The sequence below is a fragment of the Phacochoerus africanus genome, chromosome 5 (assembly GCF_016906955.1).
Source record: "Phacochoerus africanus isolate WHEZ1 chromosome 5, ROS_Pafr_v1, whole genome shotgun sequence".
NCBI classification, from domain to species: Eukaryota; Metazoa; Chordata; class Mammalia; order Artiodactyla; family Suidae; genus Phacochoerus; species Phacochoerus africanus.
In genome coordinates, this window is record NC_062548.1 from 19003061 (window position 1) to 19020417 (window position 17357).

The 17357-nt window shown below is 56.7% G+C and overlaps 2 protein-coding genes across 4 annotated transcripts; both read left to right on the forward strand.

Annotated features, from left to right (window-relative positions):
* Positions 1-311: 311 nt before the first annotated feature.
* On the forward strand, positions 312-11448 carry TBC1D10B (TBC1 domain family member 10B). Of its 2 annotated transcripts, XM_047780090.1 has the most exons (10): positions 312-1618; positions 4796-4895; positions 5203-5310; positions 5408-5514; positions 8629-8743; positions 8885-8950; positions 9152-9341; positions 9691-9845; positions 9933-10382; positions 10425-11448. In XM_047780090.1, the coding sequence occupies exons 1-10, from the start codon at positions 651-653 to the stop codon at positions 10563-10565; spliced, it is 2400 nt and encodes a 799-aa protein (XP_047636046.1). In that variant the 5' UTR covers positions 312-650; the 3' UTR covers positions 10566-11448. The 2 variants fall into 2 exon arrangements, with proteins under 2 accessions (XP_047636046.1, XP_047636045.1); XM_047780089.1 differs by having other exon boundaries at positions 9933-11448.
* Positions 11449-12967: 1519 nt separating this feature from the next.
* Positions 12968-15898, forward strand: CD2BP2 (CD2 cytoplasmic tail binding protein 2). Of its 2 annotated transcripts, none has more exons than XM_047780091.1 (7): positions 12968-13237; positions 13655-13862; positions 14082-14217; positions 14593-14750; positions 14858-15293; positions 15375-15481; positions 15569-15898. In XM_047780091.1, the coding sequence occupies exons 2-7, from the start codon at positions 13788-13790 to the stop codon at positions 15677-15679; spliced, it is 1023 nt and encodes a 340-aa protein (XP_047636047.1). In that variant the 5' UTR covers positions 12968-13237; positions 13655-13787; the 3' UTR covers positions 15680-15898. The 2 variants fall into 2 exon arrangements, with proteins under 2 accessions (XP_047636047.1, XP_047636048.1); XM_047780092.1 differs by having other exon boundaries at positions 13028-13237; positions 13758-13862.
* The last annotated feature ends 1459 nt before the right edge of the window (positions 15899-17357 follow it).

Sequence of the window (17357 nt, forward strand, 5' to 3'; positions counted from 1 at the left end):
TTGCACAGCACCCGCCTCCTCCCCCCGGTCATTCACTCTCCAGAGGCTTTAATTGGCCAGGAGGTTCAGCTTCCCGCTTTCTTATTAGTTACTCCCTTCGTCCTGCCTCCCGCTGCCTTCACTCGTCCTCTCATTGGTTTTATAGCCCTCTGCCTTCTCCGTTTCCTCTTCCCAAATTGCCCACCCCCTTCCCACCTCCAGCCCCACCCACCCTCCCAACGATTGGCAGAAACCCAGTTCCCTCTCTCCTATTATTCGTCCAAGCGCTTTGACTAAGGCGGTAGAGAAAAGGAGCGCGATGGGACCGCCCGCGCGCAGGCGTGGAACGTCGAAACGCTGGCCGCTTGGCCGGCACCCGGGCGTGTGCGCAGGCGCGAGGTCGGCCGCCTGCCCGAAGCGGGAGGGGGGGCGGCAGCGAGAGAGCGAGAGGGCTGAGAGAGACCGAGTGAGACCCCGCCGCCTGGCGCCCCCGGACCCCTGCCCCGCCTCCGTGCGCTGGGCTGCCGCCCGCGCGCTGCCCCCGACCCCGGAGCGCGCCGGGCCGCGCCCTTCGCCCTCTCCCCTTCCTTGGCGGGCGGCGCGGAGCGGCCTGAGGGGCGGCGCCTTTTGCGGCCGCCCCGGCGGGGGGATGTGAGGGGCGGCCTGCGGTCATGGAGACGGGCCCGGCGCCCCTGGTGGCCCCACCGCGCCGTCATGGCGCCCCCGCGGCCCCCTCGCCGCCGCCCCGCGGCTCCCGGGCCGGGCCCTTCGTGGTGGTAGCTCCGGGGCCGCCGGTGACTACGGCCACTTCGGCCCCGGTCAACTTGGTGGCCCCGGGGGAGGCGCAGCCCGCATGGGTACCGGATCCGACCCAGACCTCAGACTCGGTTCCGGCCTCGGCTCCCGCTCCCGCCCCCGCTCCGACGGTCGCAGGCAGCACGGCGGTGGTGCCGACTCTGGAGGCCTCACCCGACGCCCCGAGGGCGCAGGTCTCCGGCCCAGAGCCCTTGGAGCCCGAGGCTGTGGCAGGAGCCGAGATGTCCACGGCTCTGGCCCCAGGGGCGGACTCTCCGAAGACGGAGGAGGCTAGAACCTCACCCGATCCTGGACCAGGTACCCCCACCGGGACCCTGACCAGGACCCCTTCAAGAACGGCTCCTGGGGCCCTGACCGCCAAACCCCCGCTTGCCCCCAAGCCGGGAACCACAGTGGCCTCAGGAGTGACTGCACGGGTGGCAGCAGTGACACCAGGACAGGTGACAAATAGACATGGAGCTGCAGCAGCAACATCAGCATCAACGGGACAGGCTCCAGAGGACCCCTCGGGGCCTGGCACAGGCCCTCCAGGGACATGTGAGGCTCAGGTAGCTGTCGTGATGGTGACCCCAGCTCCAGAGCCTACTGAAAACTCTCAGGATCTAGGCTCCACGTCCAGCCTGGGACCTGGCATCTCTGGGCCTCGAGGGCAGGCCCCAGACACGCTGAGCTACTTGGACTCTGTGAGCCTCATGTCTGGGACCTTGGAGTCCTTGGCGGATGATGTGAGCTCCATGGGCTCAGACTCGGAGATAAATGGGCTGGCCTTGCGCAAGACGGACAAATACGGCTTCCTTGGGGGCAGCCAGTATTCGGGCAGTCTGTGAGTACCCGGTGGGACCGCCTCAGGGAAGCAGAGGTTTTTGGAGGTGGAGGTGGAGGGGGTGGGGATGGGGGGACTCGGATGATACACCTTGCCTACTCTCTGGCAGCCCCATCCTCCTCTGAGGCTCCAGGGGGTGATCAGCGGGAATGAGATACTTAGCAATCCCTATCTTGCCTAGAGCGTCCTGCGGTTTCTGTGGCTCCAGCCTGTTTAGTTTTAGACCAGGTGTCAGGAGTTCTAGGGTTGAGCCCAAGCCTTGCCTTTGGTTTGTTGTGTGCCATCGAGTTAGGACCTTCCCCCATTTCCCTGCCTCTCTTTCCTCTTTTGTGAAGTGAAAGGTTGAGTGAGACCATAGCTCAGGTTGGCCCAGCTCCTTGATGGGAAACTCCAGCTACAGGAAACATATATTTTGGAGGTTTGGCTGGACAAGGGTTCTGGTCCTGTCTCTTAGGGGGACCGTCTGGAGGGATGTAGGCGCCTCCTCGCCCCTATCGCCCTAGGTCTGCTGGATGGTGAGGTGGGGAAGTCTGTTTGATGGAGGGGAGACTCTGAAGGCAGGGGCCTTCTGTGCAACAGAAGGGCAGTCTTGTGTTTTCACTGAAGGAAAGGAGTGGGGGAGGCCTCTTCCCCATTTCCTCATCTCCCCAGCCCAGCGTACTCTTTCCTAGTTCCTTCCAGGGGCCTGAGTCACTCCTAAGGTGGGGGTGTGATTGCTTTTGACTTCTTCCTTCCCTCTCTTTGGATCCTGCCCTTTGTTTCTGTACCCCTCGAGCCTACTGTTCTGTCTACAGCATCGCCTGAGAACCCCAGTGCCAGGCCCTGTGCTGGGGACTTAGGATAAAATAGTCATTTCAAAGTGCTCATCATTAGAGAGACAAGTACTTAAACAGTTGTTTTCACTATAACATGTTAGGTGTAGCTCAGAGATCATCACGGGGTTGCGTGAGCCCTTACGGAAGGGTTTTTTTGGGCCCAGTTTGGGAATTCAGCTGAGCTGATCTGAAGAAGAATGAGTCGGATTTAGCCACGGCTGTGTATGTGGGGGTCAGGGGGATCTGCCTGGTGTTGGGGGTGGGGAGCCCTGTGGGAGGCTATTTTAGGGAGGGCTTATAATCCAACAAAAAAATCAGAAAATCTCTGAGCACCAACATTCAGGGCCCTTGTGGGGAAGGCATCTCTCTCTCTCTTTTTTTGGGGGGGTGGGGGGTGGGGGGGCTGCCCTGGGGCATATGGAGTTCCCAGGCCAGGGATCAGACCCAAGCCGCAGCTGTGACCCAGGCTGCAGCTGTGGCAGCACCAGATCCTTTAACTCACTGTGCCGGACCGGGAATCGAACCTGCATCCTGGTGCTGTAGAGATGCCGCCGATCCCATTGCCCCACAGGGGAACTCCAGCAACTGAAGTTTGACCCTGGTGCTTTGGCATGTGCTGTTGTACCTAAGTTATAGTTGAAGAAACAGGATTGAGCAGAGTGAATTGCCTCACTCGAATAAGTTGGATTTGTGTGACCAGCGGCGCTCTCCTCAGTACTGTGCTGCCCTAAGGAACTTGGGTTGAGTTGGATTTCAGTGGAGCCCCCCCTTGTGTACCAGGTCTCGTGCTGGGTGCTAATTCTCTGCTTTGTAATTTTGTCCCTCGAAAATCCATCTTCCCTGCTGGCAGAATCTACTTCTGAGACAAACCTGATTGGCACACGTTCCCTTAAAAGCTTTCGGCAGCTCCCCACTGTCCACAGGATAGGGCTCAAGGGTGTTAACTTGCACACAGGCTCCTTATTGTCTGGCTCTGTCAACCTCTCTGGTCTGCTTTTCCACTGCTGCTCACCGTACACTGTGTGCTGTGGTCCTCGAAGTGGTTGTAGTCTTTATCCTTTCATACTCAGGCTGTACCATTAGCCAGAATGCCCTTCTCCCGGTTTTTTCCTGCCATGTTCCACTCAGTCCTTCATGGCTGACCTCAGATGTCCCTTCCTCCAGGAAACCTTCCCTGGTAGCCATTGCCCCTAGTCCAGTTAGGCGTCTCTTCCATGCATCTTTGTTATTGTATTTCCCTCATCATATTGAGATTATCTTTCCTGCGGGTTGTCACCCCTTGAGGGCCAGGAAGGTATCTTCCTTTCCCTGGCCTTTCGTAGAGTTTGGAATTGACTTACGATGGAGATGAGTGAGAAATGGCCTTTCAGTTTAAGGAGCTTCTAGGACCAAAGAAACTAACAGTAAACCTCCCATTTAAGAGTCCTCTGTATACGAGTCCTCTCCTAACTTTGTCATGTAGGTGGTGACATCCCTTTTTTACAAATAAGGAAGAGACTCAGGTTATCACTTGCCAAGACTCTCCACCTCCTAAGGGAAAACTGGGCTTTGAGCTCAGGTCCATCCGGAAACCCAGTTCTTTTCTTCCATTCCACTTGCTCGGTACTGGCTCTTACAAGGAACCGTTTCAAGACTGATGGGGGTACAGTCACTTCCTGAGTGTGAAGCTCTGACAGAACAGTGAGCACACAGTGCAAGGACGGCTTCATTTGCTTGACAATCTGGGGTGATTTCAGGGAGGAGGAGGTAGAGGAAATTGCAGATGGTCTAAGGGATTTCAAAAGTCTGGTAGAAGGAAACTCAGACAGTTGCTTCTAAGGAGACAGGGAACGGTATTTGCTGTGTATTTTATTTTATGGATAATCATTGCTGTTTTTGATTTCCTGCCAGGTGTTATCTGATAGAACCTCTCGGTTAGGTATTGTTTTTCTCACCATCTTACAAATGAGGAAGATGAGGCTTTGAGGAATTTAGTGATTTGCCTCAGGCCACCCACTGAATAGATGATAAATCGAGACCTTGGTTTCAGGTCTCCTGCAAAGTGTATCTTTTAAATATTCCGTACTTTCTTGTATGTGTCAGCAGTGGGGTTTGAGCATAACCTCTGTACAGAGATTGAACATGAGAACCTGATCTCTGTTTAGAGATTCCTTCCAAAGGGAATTCCTTTCAGCGTGGGGAAGCAGGGCCTCGGATGGCCAAGTGGCCAGACAGCCTGATGTTTGGTATTGGTGACTCCCCCAAATGTTTTTGTGGTCTGGTGTCTCCTTTGAGCCTGGGGAGGTGGCTTGCCTCAGTTCCCCCGGCAATCCAGGCTTTTATCCTACTGCTACTGACCTCTTCATACTCCCCATGTCCTCAGAGAGAGCTCCATTCCTGTGGATGTGGCTCGGCAGCGGGAGCTCAAATGGCTGGAGATGTTCAGTCACTGGGATAAGTGGCTGTCACGGCGTTTCCAGAAGGTTTGAGAAGGCTGTGGGGGGGCAGGGCAATGGATGTGGTGGGGGGTGGGGAGGACAGGGTGGGCACCTGTGCTCTGGGGAAGCCCAGGAACCTGATATAGCTGCTCTCTGGACCCTGTTGGGGGTTGGTGGTGCTCGGGCCCAGGAGGGGAGGGTAGCTTTAGAGACAGAAGGCCAGGCCGCGTCCGATGGAGTTCAGCCTGTGGGATGTGGGATGGGTGTCCCAGGGAGCATTGAGACCTGCTAGGGAAAGCTTGGAGGCTGTGCCAGCCAGTGCAGCTGTTCCCCTGCCTGTCACTCGCCTCAGGTGAAGCTGCGCTGCCGGAAGGGGATTCCCTCCTCCCTCAGAGCCAAGGCCTGGCAGTACCTGTCCAATAGCAAGGAGCTCCTGGAGCAGAACCCGGGCAAGTTTGAGGTGCGCACTTGGGGTGTGGGGACATGCGACACTGTCTTTGTGAAGGGCATCCTCCGTTCCCTCAGATCCTGAGATAATCCCAGCTGTCCCACTGCAGGAGCTGGAACGGGCTCCAGGGGACCCTAAGTGGCTGGACGTGATTGAGAAGGACCTGCACCGCCAGTTCCCTTTCCACGAGATGTTTGCTGCTCGAGGCGGGCATGGGTAAGGTGACCTGACTCTGTGAGTCAGTGGTGGATACGGGGCTGGGTTGAAGTCCCGGCCGGCTGAGTTCTTGCCTTCCAGGCCGTCTACAGGAGTGGTCCTTAATGGACTGATGTCAAGCCATGCTGAAGGACGTGTCCTGGGAGGGAGGCTGCCTCAGGGCTATGGGGGTGGGTGTGGGTGAGGGACAGGGAGGCACACCAAGGCCTCCTTGAAGATGCTGTGTTTGAGCTGGGTTTTGAAGGATAGATGGCAGCAGAGCAAGGGGCAGGTTTTACCTGGCCGGGGGGCTGTGTAAGCTGTGTTTGGGCAGTGGGATTGGGTAGAGCCGAGGCTAGAAAAACAGTTAAGGGCCCTTAAATGCTGTGCCAAGGCCCTGTGATTTTTGTTGTTTGCCAGGCTTCCTTAGGAAGTCCATTTGTTGCTCCCTAGCGGTGTGCAAGATGTTTTTAGGTGGTTCTCAGCTCCTTGTGGGCGCGTGTGAATGGACGTTTTTTTTAACAGTAAGTTCATCCTTTCAGCATATATTTATCAAGCACCTGCTATCTGCCAGTTACTGTTTTAGTTACAGATGCCAACAGTGAAGGAAAGACAAAAACGCCCGCCTTTTGAGGCTTGTATTTTAGTAGTGATAGACAATAAAGTATGTTGTATGTTTGATGGTGTAAATATTAAAGAAGAGTTTAAAGCAAGAAAGGGTAATAGAGAATGTGAGTGGAGATGGGGTTACACGTGACCTACTCTCACTTGTGTTTTATTTTTATTTATTTATTTATTTTTTGTCTTTTTAGGGCCGCACCTGCAGCATACGGACGTTCCCAGGCTAGGGGTCAAATCAGACCTGTAGCTGCCAGCCTACGCCACAGCCACAGCAACGAGGGATCCTTAACCCACTGAGCGAGGCCAGGAATGGAACCTGCATCCTCATGGGTACTAGTTGAGTTTGTTATTGCTGAGCCATGACCGGAACTCCTGGCCGCTGTGCTGAGAATAGATTATAGGAGACAAGGGCAGAAGTAGAGAGACCAGTTAGACTATTTCCATAATCCAAGAAAGAGATAATAATAGATAGACCAGGACGGTAGCAGTGGAAATGTGGGGAGAAGTGCTTGGATTCTGGATATATTCTGAAGGTAGAGCCAAAAGGATTTGCCTGTGGATTAGATGCAGAATGTGTATGAGAGGGAGAGAATTTAAGGAAGAGTGTTAAGGGTTTTGGTCTGAGAAACTAGAATGGATGGAGTTGCAATCTGCTGATATGGTTGGGGAAAGCTGGGGAAAAATAGGATCGAGGGGTCTATCAGGAGGTCATTTTTGGAATGTGACCTTTGCAGCCCTCGCTGGACATCCTAGATGGAGACGCCCAGTAAGTTGCGTGTACAATATGGGATTTCAGGGAGAGGTTTAAACTGGAGATAAATGGGAAATGGAGAGTTGTCCACCTTTAGATGGGAACAGATCTCGCCCATGGGATTAGATGAGGTCCTCGAGGCAGCGAGCACAGATACAAAAGGAAGCTGTTCAGAGATCGAGCGCTGCAGCTCCAGGAAAGGGAAGATGAGAAAGAACCAGTAACGGAGACTGAAAGAAGCTGGTGAGATATAAGGAAAACCAGGAGCGTGTTGATTCCTGGAAGCACAGGCAAGAGGGGTTTCAGGATCAGCTGTGTGAAATGCTGCTGGTGTCAGGCAGGGTCAGGTCTGCAAATCAGTCCCTGGGTTTAGCAGCGTGGAGGTCATTGGTGACCCTGGTAGAAGCAGTCTCGTGTGGAGCAGTGGGTTGAAGCCTGCCTGGAGGATGGGAGGCGGGAAACAGGATAGCAAGTCTGTAATCTAAGGGGGCTACACTGACTACATAGGAAAGAAACGGCACGGTATTCAGAGGGAAAAATGGAGTAAAGAGAGGGTTTTTTTTTTTTTTTTTTTTAAGCTAGAGGAAGTGACAGATGTTGGTATGTCAGTGGGAGTGATCTAGTGGTTAGAGAAGAGTGGATGATACATAAGTGATGGGAAGGTTGCCGGAGGGATGGCCTGTGTAGGTGAGAGGGGACGGGACCCAGGGCCCAAGTGGGAAGGCTGTGCCTGGCCAGTATGACGGATGTCTCACCCATAGCAACAGGGGAGAAGGCAGGGCACAGAAACAGGCGGGCGGGTGAATGTCGCGTGGGAGCTGGTGGAAGTTACATGTTTAATATCCTGGTGTATCAAACCTGTCATTTCATGGCAAATGATCGTAGGGGTGGTATGAGGATAAGGCACAAATGAAGCTCCTACTTCAGTGACTGAATTTGTGGAAACACCATTGTCAGCAGTGGTCAGGCAAGTGTGACTGGAGGCAGGGAGAGGATCTAGGAGGTTACTGCCTTTTTCTGGTTAAGAGATGAAGGTCTGAGCGGCTCAGTGGCTGTGGAGGTGGAGAGAGGGAGCAGACATGAGTGAAATTCAGAATGTGGTATTGATAAGACTTGATTAGCAGTGGGGAGAGATGGAAGGCTCTCTGTTTTCTGATGTGGGGCTGAGCGGATGGAATTCCCACGCACAGCGATCTCCTACCCGCAAGGAAGAGGATCGGGTCTAGGGCAGAGAGTTTATTCTTTTGGATGCAGAGATAAGAGAAAGATCAGAGGCACTGCTGGCTTCCCAAGCCTTCAGGCCCTGCCCTATGGGGAACTGATGAAATCCAGTGAGACAGATAAGACAGGCCTGCCGGGGGAGAGCGCCTGCCTGCTCAGGCATTCGGTGCTGGAGGAGGACTGATGCTGCGGCTGTTGAAAGCTTCCTGAAGAAGATGACCTTGGAGGTCTCTGGGATGGTGGCAGATGGGGAGAGGGCACAGCCTGTGCCAGGGAATGGAAAGGGAGCACGTGGGTGGGCAGGCAAGAGGAGAAGGCTGGAGCCTGGCAAAGGCTTAGATTATGGTCTGAGTCTTTGGCTTGAGCTTGATGGGCAGGATTAAGAAGGTGGATGGAGGCGTGTGTGGTAAAGCTCTGAGGCAGAACTGGCTGGGACGGAGGGCGGCGCTGGGGGTAGGGGTGGGGCGTGAGCATGGGTTAGTTTGGGGCAGAGAGCTCCCAACTCCTGTGATTGCCCTCATGGTCTTTCCCAATACCCACAGGCAACAGGACCTGTATCGAATCCTGAAGGCCTACACTATCTACCGGCCTGACGAGGGCTACTGCCAGGCCCAGGCCCCCGTGGCCGCAGTGCTGCTCATGCACATGCCTGCTGAGGTCAGCAGACGCTGGGCCTGGTTGGGGAGGGGCTGGGAGGATCTCGGCCTGCAGCGGTGATGGGGGAGCCTCCGAGCGCGGGCGCCTCTCATCCCTGTTTCTCAGGCCCCATTCCTCCCTCCTTGTTCTCGCCCTTCTCAGCAAGCCTTTTGGTGCCTGGTGCAGATCTGCGACAAGTACCTCCCCGGTTACTACAGTGCAGGGCTGGTGAGTGTCTGGAGGCTTGGGGGCAACGGGGGCTGTGACTTTTCCCCAAGACTGCAGGGTGGTCCTCGTCCTACCCCACCCTGTGCTCTTCTGTCCCTCTGCTCTGGGCTTCTCCCACTGAGGTGAGGATCCCCCGCCAGAGCCAGTTCTGCCCCAAGGGGGCCAGAGCAGGGCTCTTCTCATGGTTCTTCCCACCTCCAGGAGGCCATCCAGCTGGACGGAGAGATCTTTTTTGGGCTCTTGCGCCGGGCCTCTCCATTGGCACATCGGCACCTGCGGCGGCAGCGCATTGACCCCGTGCTCTACATGACAGAATGGTTCATGTGCATCTTCGCCCGCACTCTGCCCTGGGCTTCGGTGCTGCGTGTCTGGGATATGTTCTTCTGTGAAGGTACTTCTGGAACCCTTCAGGCCCTGAGGGCTTGGGGTTCCCATGGTGGCCGCCAGAGGGTGGCCTGCTGACAGAAGGTACTTTCAGGACTAGGCTTCACTGTAAGCAGACCGGGGGCCGGGGAGACTGAGGCCTGATCTTGTTGGCTCTGCTGCCAGCCCACAGCTCGCTTTACCTCCCGGGAACCTGAAACCCATGGCAGCTCACTTCTCTTTTGGGGGCCTCAGTTTCCTCATCTGCAAGGAAAGGATGACAGTAGAACAGGGATGGGGGCCGTGAGTCCCTCCTAAATGGGACAGGCTGAGCTCTTAGGCTGATCACCTGTGCTCTTTTCTCTTTGACCCCGAAGGCGTCAAGATCATCTTCCGGGTGGCCCTGGTGCTGCTGCGGCACACGCTGGGCTCGGTGGAGAAGCTGCGCTCCTGCCAAGGCATGTATGAAACGATGGAGCAGCTGCGCAACCTGCCCCAGCAGTGCATGCAGGAGGACTTCCTGGTGCACGAGGTAGGCCTGACCTTAGCGTATCTAAAGCCTGCTTCGGCCCATCCCCATCCCCAGCTGCATTCTGGGGCCTGTTCCTTCTTCATCTAGGTGACCAACCTCCCAGTGACAGAAGCATTGATTGAGCGAGAAAATGCAGCCCAGCTCAAGAAGTGGCGGGAAACCCGGGGTGAGCTGCAGTACCGGCCCTCTCGGAGACTGCATGGTTCCCGGGCCATCCATGAGGAGCGCCGTTGGCAGCAGCCACCCCTGGGCCCCTCCTCCAGCCTCCTCAGCCTCCCTGGCCTCAAGAGCCGAGGCTCCCGGGCCGCTGGAGGGGCCCCCTCTCCACCCCAGCCTGCCCGCCGGGCCAGCGCAGGGCCTGCCCCGGGGCCCGTGGTCACCGCCGAGGGACTGCGTCCATCTCTTCCTTCTCCTACTGGCAACAGCACCCCACTGGCTCCGAGCAAGGAGGCCCGGAGGCAGGAGAAAGAGCGGCAAAAACAGGAAAAGGAACGTGAGAAGGAGCGGCAGAAACAGGAGAAGGAGCGGGAGAAGCAGGAGAAGGAGCGGCAGAAGCAGGAGAAGGAGCGGCAGAAGCAGGAGAAGGAGCGGCAGAAGCAGGAGAAGAAGGCCCAGGGCAGGAAGCTGTCGCTGCGTCGAAAGGCAGATGAGCCCCCTGCCCCCCAGGATGGCGGGGACAGGCCCTCAGCATCGGAGGCGCGGCAGGATGCTTACTTCTGACCTCTGCCCTGGAGCTGGACGGCATGGCCCCCCTCTTGCCCTCAGCGGAGAGCAGGCCTGGCCTGGGGTGTTGCTCCCCGCCCCCTGGGCAGGCTGACCCTCTTTCTGTGGAGAGTGGATCAATTCCCCATCTCCTTCCAGCTGCTGATCCCTCCGCGGCCAGGACAGAGTACGCGGGGCAGCTGCATTTCCCTGGGGTGGCAGGGAACAAGTCTGAAGCCCCTCACCTCCAGTTAGACCCAGCTGGGATCTCTGTCACTCCTGCCCCCATTCCCTCTGGGGTCCCTCCCCAGGTGCTGTCCTGATTGGCCTTTTGTCACCACAGGGGTGACTGTTGGCGATGGGAGTCAGCAGTTTTTGGATTCTTACACTCCAGTCAGTCCCCTCACCCGTGAAGCGGAGCCGGGTTCCTTTTCCCTTCTCCAGTCCTGCCTGTCCCCCCGCTTCCCGGCTGGGGGCCCGGACTCGTCTTGCTCTACTTCTGGACATCTCTGTGTTGTAATTATGTACAGAGGACCTGGTCGGCCCAGGGTGGGGGTGTTCGCTCTGTCTTCTGTCCTTTGGTTCTTCCTCCACAGTGGTCTTGCACTCTAGTTTATTTAAAGGGACACGCACTGGAACAGGAAATGTCCCTCACTTCCCAGCCACCTCCTTCCTCTTCACCCACCTGTTTCTGTATTCTCAGGCCTCCTCTGCTTTGTCTCACCAGCCTCCCCCCCTGCTTTCGCCTTGTTCCCTTCCAGCCTTCCAGCCCCTACCTGGGTAAGGGGGTCTTCCCTTGAGCTCCAGGGGGTGGAACCCAATGTTTACATTTTCTTCTGTCTCTGCCCCCACCCCATGCGGCGCTTTGAGGAACCGGAAAAGAACCTGCTGTTGTACCTGGGCCTGGCTCCTGCCTTGTTATTTGATGAAGGGGGTTAGAATAAGGACTAGGAGGGAGGGAGGGACAGAGCCAACCAGGATCTGGGTGTCAGCTGACGCAGTCTTAGCAGGTTGGTACCTTTTGGCCTTTGGGTCTGTCAGTCACTCATTAACAGATGTTGGTGGCGCTCCTGCTCCACCTCTGCCTGAGATCGGCCTTCATCGTCACTGGTCTCCTGGAGCCCTCTAAGCACTGCCTGCAGTAGCGGGATCTCCTTCCTATAGTGCTCATGCAGTTTTTGGAAGTTGGAGGGGGTACCGAAGGTGGCTGGGAAGCCACAGTGTCTTCTGGGGGTGAGCCATGCTCTTGGCCAGCTGTCTGGCACAGCTCCAGGTACTGGGCCTCCAGGGGGCGTAGCAGCACAGCCAGCCGCCTCCAGCTTTCCCCAGCCAGTGCCTACAGCCAGGCTCCCAGCTCCTCCTGGTTTTCTGCTGCCAGTTTGTGGGTCTGCCCACCTTCTACCCCTGGGGTCAGGATGGTAAAGCCATGGGGTTCTGGCAGTTCTCTAACGGGATGAGGCCTAGGGGTGCGTGGTCCACCTTGTGTTCCAGGTAGAAGAGATTTCCCTGGAGGGTGAACCAGCGGTGCTGGTAGCTGGTATTTTGGGTCCCCTTCTTTAGCAGGATGCCCTCCTGATCTGGAGCCTCTGTTCTGTACCCACGGAAGAAACTGAGCACAGACTGTTGGTGCAATTTCATGATAGTCCTGTCTGGGAGGAAACCCTAGGGGCTGGAGAAAGAAAGGGTGTTTCATCTGGTTATCCTGGGGACCCCTGTGCTGCTCTCCTCTGGCTCCAGTAGGCTCTGGGCACAGCCTTGGCCTACTGGGATTCAGACTTGTATCCTCAGGAGGACGAGGTCTTGTACCCACAGCATTGGGACCTACTCCTCCCAATCCTAGCTCTGCCAGATTGCAAAACCTGGGCTAGGACCTGTTTGGGATGGGAGGCACGGGTATCCACTGCTGCCCTCTTCTAGGCCTAACTGAAATGAGAGCACAGGGGACTTCTGGCCTCGGCACTGGCCACAGGTGTCACAGCCATAAATGAACTCCTACCATCTCCCAAACCAGGAACTTGCCCCAGGGGTTGGGGGCGGGTGGCAGTGATGGATTTCCCTGGGTCCTAAAAGGAACTGGGTTCAGAAAATGCTCCAAGGTCCCCCAGGAGACCCAAGCATCCCCTCTGGGACAAGAGCAAGGCCGCATCTTGGACTGGGAGGAGGGAGGCAAGTGGACACAGAGCGAGGAGGCAGGGTTTCTAATGAGATGGGGGGAGGGGAGGGCTGCAGCACCAGCCCTGGGGAAAAAGAGACTCTACCCGGGAAAGGAAAATTAGGGCAGGAACCCAGTGGCCCTGCTGGGACTTTGCCCCCGCATCGTGACCCCGGGCGCCCCTCCCAGTTAAATTGCGCTCACTTAATCCCCAGAGCCTCTACCGCAGTAGGAGGGAATCAAGACCACTTCCGGCCGTCCCTCTCTGCTGATCGGGGTCTAGCCCTTCACTCGTCCCCTCTTCTCGCTATTGTCGCCCCACACGGCTCACGTCACTTCTGGGAGGGAGGGTCTTTCCCCGCTCGCGCGTACTTCCGCCCGCGCCTACAGTTAGTCCTCCAACCCTGGGGACGGAACTTCCGGTCTTCTCTAGCGCCTTCCGCAGTTCTCTTCCGGGTGATGGCGGCCGGGTGCCCCGGATGTAGCCCTGGGAAAAGCTTTTTCTCCCGTTCTTCCTCCGCCTTCCCTGGCTCCTTAGGTGAGCGCGCGCCGTGGGACTGCTGGTGTCCCCGTGGCTCTGCCGCCTTTCTAATTTGTACACAGCCCAGGACAGTTGGGGTCACCCCGTGGAGTTGGGAGTTCGGCGCAGGGAGGGGCGGGCTGGCCGGGGCGCCAGGGTCTGGGTACGCCAGGGCCCCGCGGGCTCCGAGGAAGCTGGGGGTGGTGGCGTGGATGTCTGTCCGCGTAGCACCGTCGCGCCCACGGCTGCGGGGGCCAGGAGTGGGAGTGGTCACGTGGGGGGGGGGCGTCTCCTTTCGTCAAGCGTGGGGGTGCCCGTGGGGAGCTCCTCACACATCCACCTCTCCGTCCCCCTTCCAGCATACCAAGCCCTGGGGGCCTCCTGGTTGCCAACTCCTTTTTTGCCCCCTGATTCTGTGCTCTCTCTTCTCCCAAGCCGGATCTGGTCCGACCAAGTGAAAGATCTGTTTTGCAGGGGGCCCTGTCGCAGTGAGTATCTTCCTCACCCAGTTCCCCTTAATCTGCATCCTTGCCCTCAGCTCAGCTTGGGGAAGACCCTCTGACCAATCATGCTAAAGAGGAAAGTGACCTTCCAAGGCGTGGGAGACGAGGAGGATGAGGATGGAATCAGTGTCCCCAAGAAGGTGAGGGGGGCCAGATTCCTGCGTTCTGGGGAGGACTGAGGGGAGACAAAAGAACTAGAAGCCAGAAAAGAAATCTGGAGGGGCAAAGAATGGGTGGAGAGGGCTAACTTTTCCGTGTTTTCTGAGAAATAGGTTTGTGGAATTTTCAGTTTGAGTCTAGATCTCAGAGTTGGGTGATAGTCACCTGCATATCTCTTGACTTCTGGTTCCTGCTCACAGTTGGTGGACTCTGTGGCTGGGGTAGGGGGTCCTGGGAGCCGCTTCAAAGACAAACACTCTTTGGACAGCGATGAAGAGGATGACGATGATGATGGGTCCAGCAAATATGACATCTTGGCCTCAGAGGATGTGGAAGGTGAGCCACACCCAAGAATTGACTTTCTGGTTAACGAATCCTACTAGGAACCATGAGGTTGTGGGTTTGATCCCTGGCCTTGCCCAGTGGGTTAAGGATCCAGCGTTGTTGTGAGCTGTGGTGTAGGTCACAGATGCAGCTCGGATCCCACGTTGCTGTGGCTCTGGTGTAGACTGGCGCTACAGCTCCCATCAGGCCCCTAGCCTGGGAACCTCCATATGCCGCAGGTGCGGCCCTAGAAAAGACAAAGATAAATAAATAAATAAATGACTTTCTGCTGGAGAACAAATAGGGGCTTTGGGGCTTGTGGAGCACCGGAGGCTCCTGTCTTTTTTTTTGCCTGCCTTGCATGGGACGTCTGTGTCTTTGATGCAGGTCAGGAAGCGGCCACACTCCCCAGTGAGGGAGGTGTGCGGATCACACCTTTCAACCTGCAGGAAGAGATGGAGGAAGGCCACTTTGATGCTGATGGCAACTATTTCCTGAACCGGGATGCTCAGATCCGAGACAGCTGGCTGGACAACATTGACTGGGTGAGGTCCAGGGACTGGCATGGCTGGGCCTGGAGGCAACAGGTGCTGAGCCTGAGCCCTGCTGGCAGTTTGTCAGCAATAAAACTCTCCCGTTTTTCACATCACAGGTGAAGATCAGGGAGCGACCACCTGATCAGCGCCCACTGTCAGACTCCGAGGAGGAGGACAGTCTGGGCCAGACACCAATGAGCGTCCAAGCCCTCCTAGAGGGGCTTCTGGAGCTGCTGTTGCCCAGAGAGACAGTGGCTGGGGCACTGAGGCGTCTGGGGGCCCGAGGAGGGGGCAAAGGGGGCAGCAAGGGGCCTGGGCGGCCCAGTTCCCCCCAGCGCCTGGATCGGCTTTCTGGGTTGGCTGACCAGATGGTGGCCCGGGGCAACCTCGGAGTGTATCAGGAGACAAGGGAACGACTGGCCATGCGGCTGAAAGGATTGGGGTGCCGGACCCAGGGAGCCCCTGACCCCACACCCCCACCGTCTCTGGACATGTTTGCTGAGGAGGTGGCGGAGGCGGAGCTGGAGACCCCAACCCCTGCCCAGAAAGAAGGTCAGATTGGAGGGCCAAGGAGGGGTACTGCGGGCAGGGGGAAGCCACTGGAGGCTCACACGGCTTTGCCTGTTACTTTAGAAGCAGAGTCACCCGGAGATGGTTTGGCGGACGTGATGTGGGAATATAAATGGGAGAACACGGGGGATGCTGAGCTGTACGGGCCTTTCAGCAGCACCCAGATGCAGGTAGGCTCCTTTCTGCTTCATTTTGCCTCTTCTCTCCCTGCCCCATTCCCCTTAGTTCTCCCCCAGCTCTGCCCTCTCTCCCTGCAGACCTGGGTGAACGAAGGCTACTTCCCAGATGGTGTTTATTGCCGGAAGCTCGACCCCCCCGGCGGACAGTTCTACAACTCCAAACGGATTGACTTTGACCTCTACACCTGAGCCTACCGAGGACCCAGTTGGGTGGCCCTTTTTTTTTTTTTTTTTTCCTGGACTCTGTGGAGGAGGCCCTGGCTGTCTCGGGCAATGAGGACATCAGGGGGCTGCTTTTCTTTTCAGTCAAGTTCCTTTTCCCAATAAAAGTTTTTAGTTGTGTCTTAGGGCCTTGGCTGTGCTGACGGCCAGAAGCCGGGGCCCTTTTCCACACTGCCTTTGGACTCACCTCGGCCCTCGAGCATTTCCTGTCCTGAAGTTCCTCTGTGGGAGTTTCTCTCTGGTCCCTTGAACCACCTCGGCCTTGTTTACCACCCCTTGGGCAGAGTCGGGGTCTGGCACGTGTCGTGTGGCCACCCACCCTGGATTTTGTTTACCTGCTAAAAATCTCTTTACTCACGTGCCATTCTTCAGAGTCCTCTGGGGGTTCGTGCTTTGGTTTTTAAGGGCCTCTGATTCTCTGCCTTGCAGCCAGTACTGGCTGGAGCCGCGGAAGTGGAGATTGTAGGCCTGGAAGGGCTGGGACACCTGTTGGGGATGAGCAGGAAGCTGACACTCACTGGCTCCCAACCGCCTCAAGCTCCTTAGAAGGCAGATGGAACTGGGCTCTTCGATAAAGTCTAGTTAGACTCAGTGTTGACACTTGAGGGCCTCCCAAGGCCGCATACAGGCACAGAGAGGGCCAGTGTCTCACTGGAAGTTACACAGCAAATCAGAAGCCTGGCCCAGATGCCGTGGGCACCCCTCGGAGAACTTTCTGGGCCCCAGGCCTTTCCTGCCTGGCCTTCAAGGCCCCAGAGTTTACATTTCCTGGGCTCCCGCGATGTGGGTGACACAGGGTAGTGCCTTGAGGGAACCAAGGTAACTGGAATTAGTATTCCTTCCAGGAACTCAGAGTCTGGGGTGCGGGTTTGGGAGGAAGACCCATAGGTGTATAGTCTGGACCTAACACCCTCCACCTTGGTGGCTGGTGGCATCTCATGGGGAGCCTTAGCGCTACTCTTCAGAGGTCCTGTGAAAATTGACCTGATATCCCAGTGGTGGGGCTTCTGCAAGCTCCCAGGTATTTCCCATGTGCAGCCTGGTGGGGAACCATGGGGTTCGACCCCATGACTGAGGTTACACTCTGGGGGGACAAGGCCAGGCCCTGCTGTGGCAGAGCTGAGCATGCGTGCGTGCGGCCAGGGCTCTAGTGGAGGTTTGTAGGAGTTGAGCACCAGAGCTGTGGGGCAGTTGGGAGGCCCAGGGTGGAAGGCACCAGGCTTGGACCAAGAATGCAGGTGGGGATGTTTGATGGTCTAGTGAGGCATCCAGTCTGTGTGATAATTAGGCCCCTTCTCGTCCCAGCCTAGCCTGGATTTCATGGACTTGAAGATGCCTTCAGTTGTAAGATGTCTCTGTGTGTCATTAAGAAAGAAAACCCTGCATGTTATGGTTGTGAGATGTCACTGATGCAGAGCTCCATCTTGAGCTCAGAAATGTTCTGAAATGAATACCATGTCTTTGGACCAGTGAGATAGAGTTCATGTTTACATCCCCAAGGACCAATTCACGGGGGGTGCTTAGTGTTTGGTGAATAGATGGGACCTGAGGGGGACCCACTGGCACCTCAGGCTCCACCCATCCTAAGCTGACCTTGGCTTCCCCACACAGCCTCTGCTCACCTGCCTGATGACACCATGTGTAG

Excerpts from the sequence above, each read along its gene's own strand:
- TBC1D10B (XM_047780089.1), top strand. The coding sequence starts at position 651 with ATGGAGACGGGCCCGGCGCCCCTGGTGGCCCCACCGCGCCGTCATGGC. Across the intron at positions 1,619-4,795 it reads AGCCAGTATTCGGGCAGTCT|AGAGAGCTCCATTCCTGTGG; the intron begins GTGAGTACCCGG and ends CCATGTCCTCAG. Across the intron at positions 8,744-8,884 it reads TCATGCACATGCCTGCTGAG|CAAGCCTTTTGGTGCCTGGT; the intron begins GTCAGCAGACGC and ends CGCCCTTCTCAG.
- CD2BP2 (XM_047780091.1), top strand. The coding sequence starts at position 13,788 with ATGCTAAAGAGGAAAGTGACCTTCCAAGGCGTGGGAGACGAGGAGGAT. Across the intron at positions 13,863-14,081 it reads GAATCAGTGTCCCCAAGAAG|TTGGTGGACTCTGTGGCTGG; the intron begins GTGAGGGGGGCC and ends TCCTGCTCACAG. Across the intron at positions 15,294-15,374 it reads AACCCCTGCCCAGAAAGAAG|AAGCAGAGTCACCCGGAGAT; the intron begins GTCAGATTGGAG and ends CTGTTACTTTAG.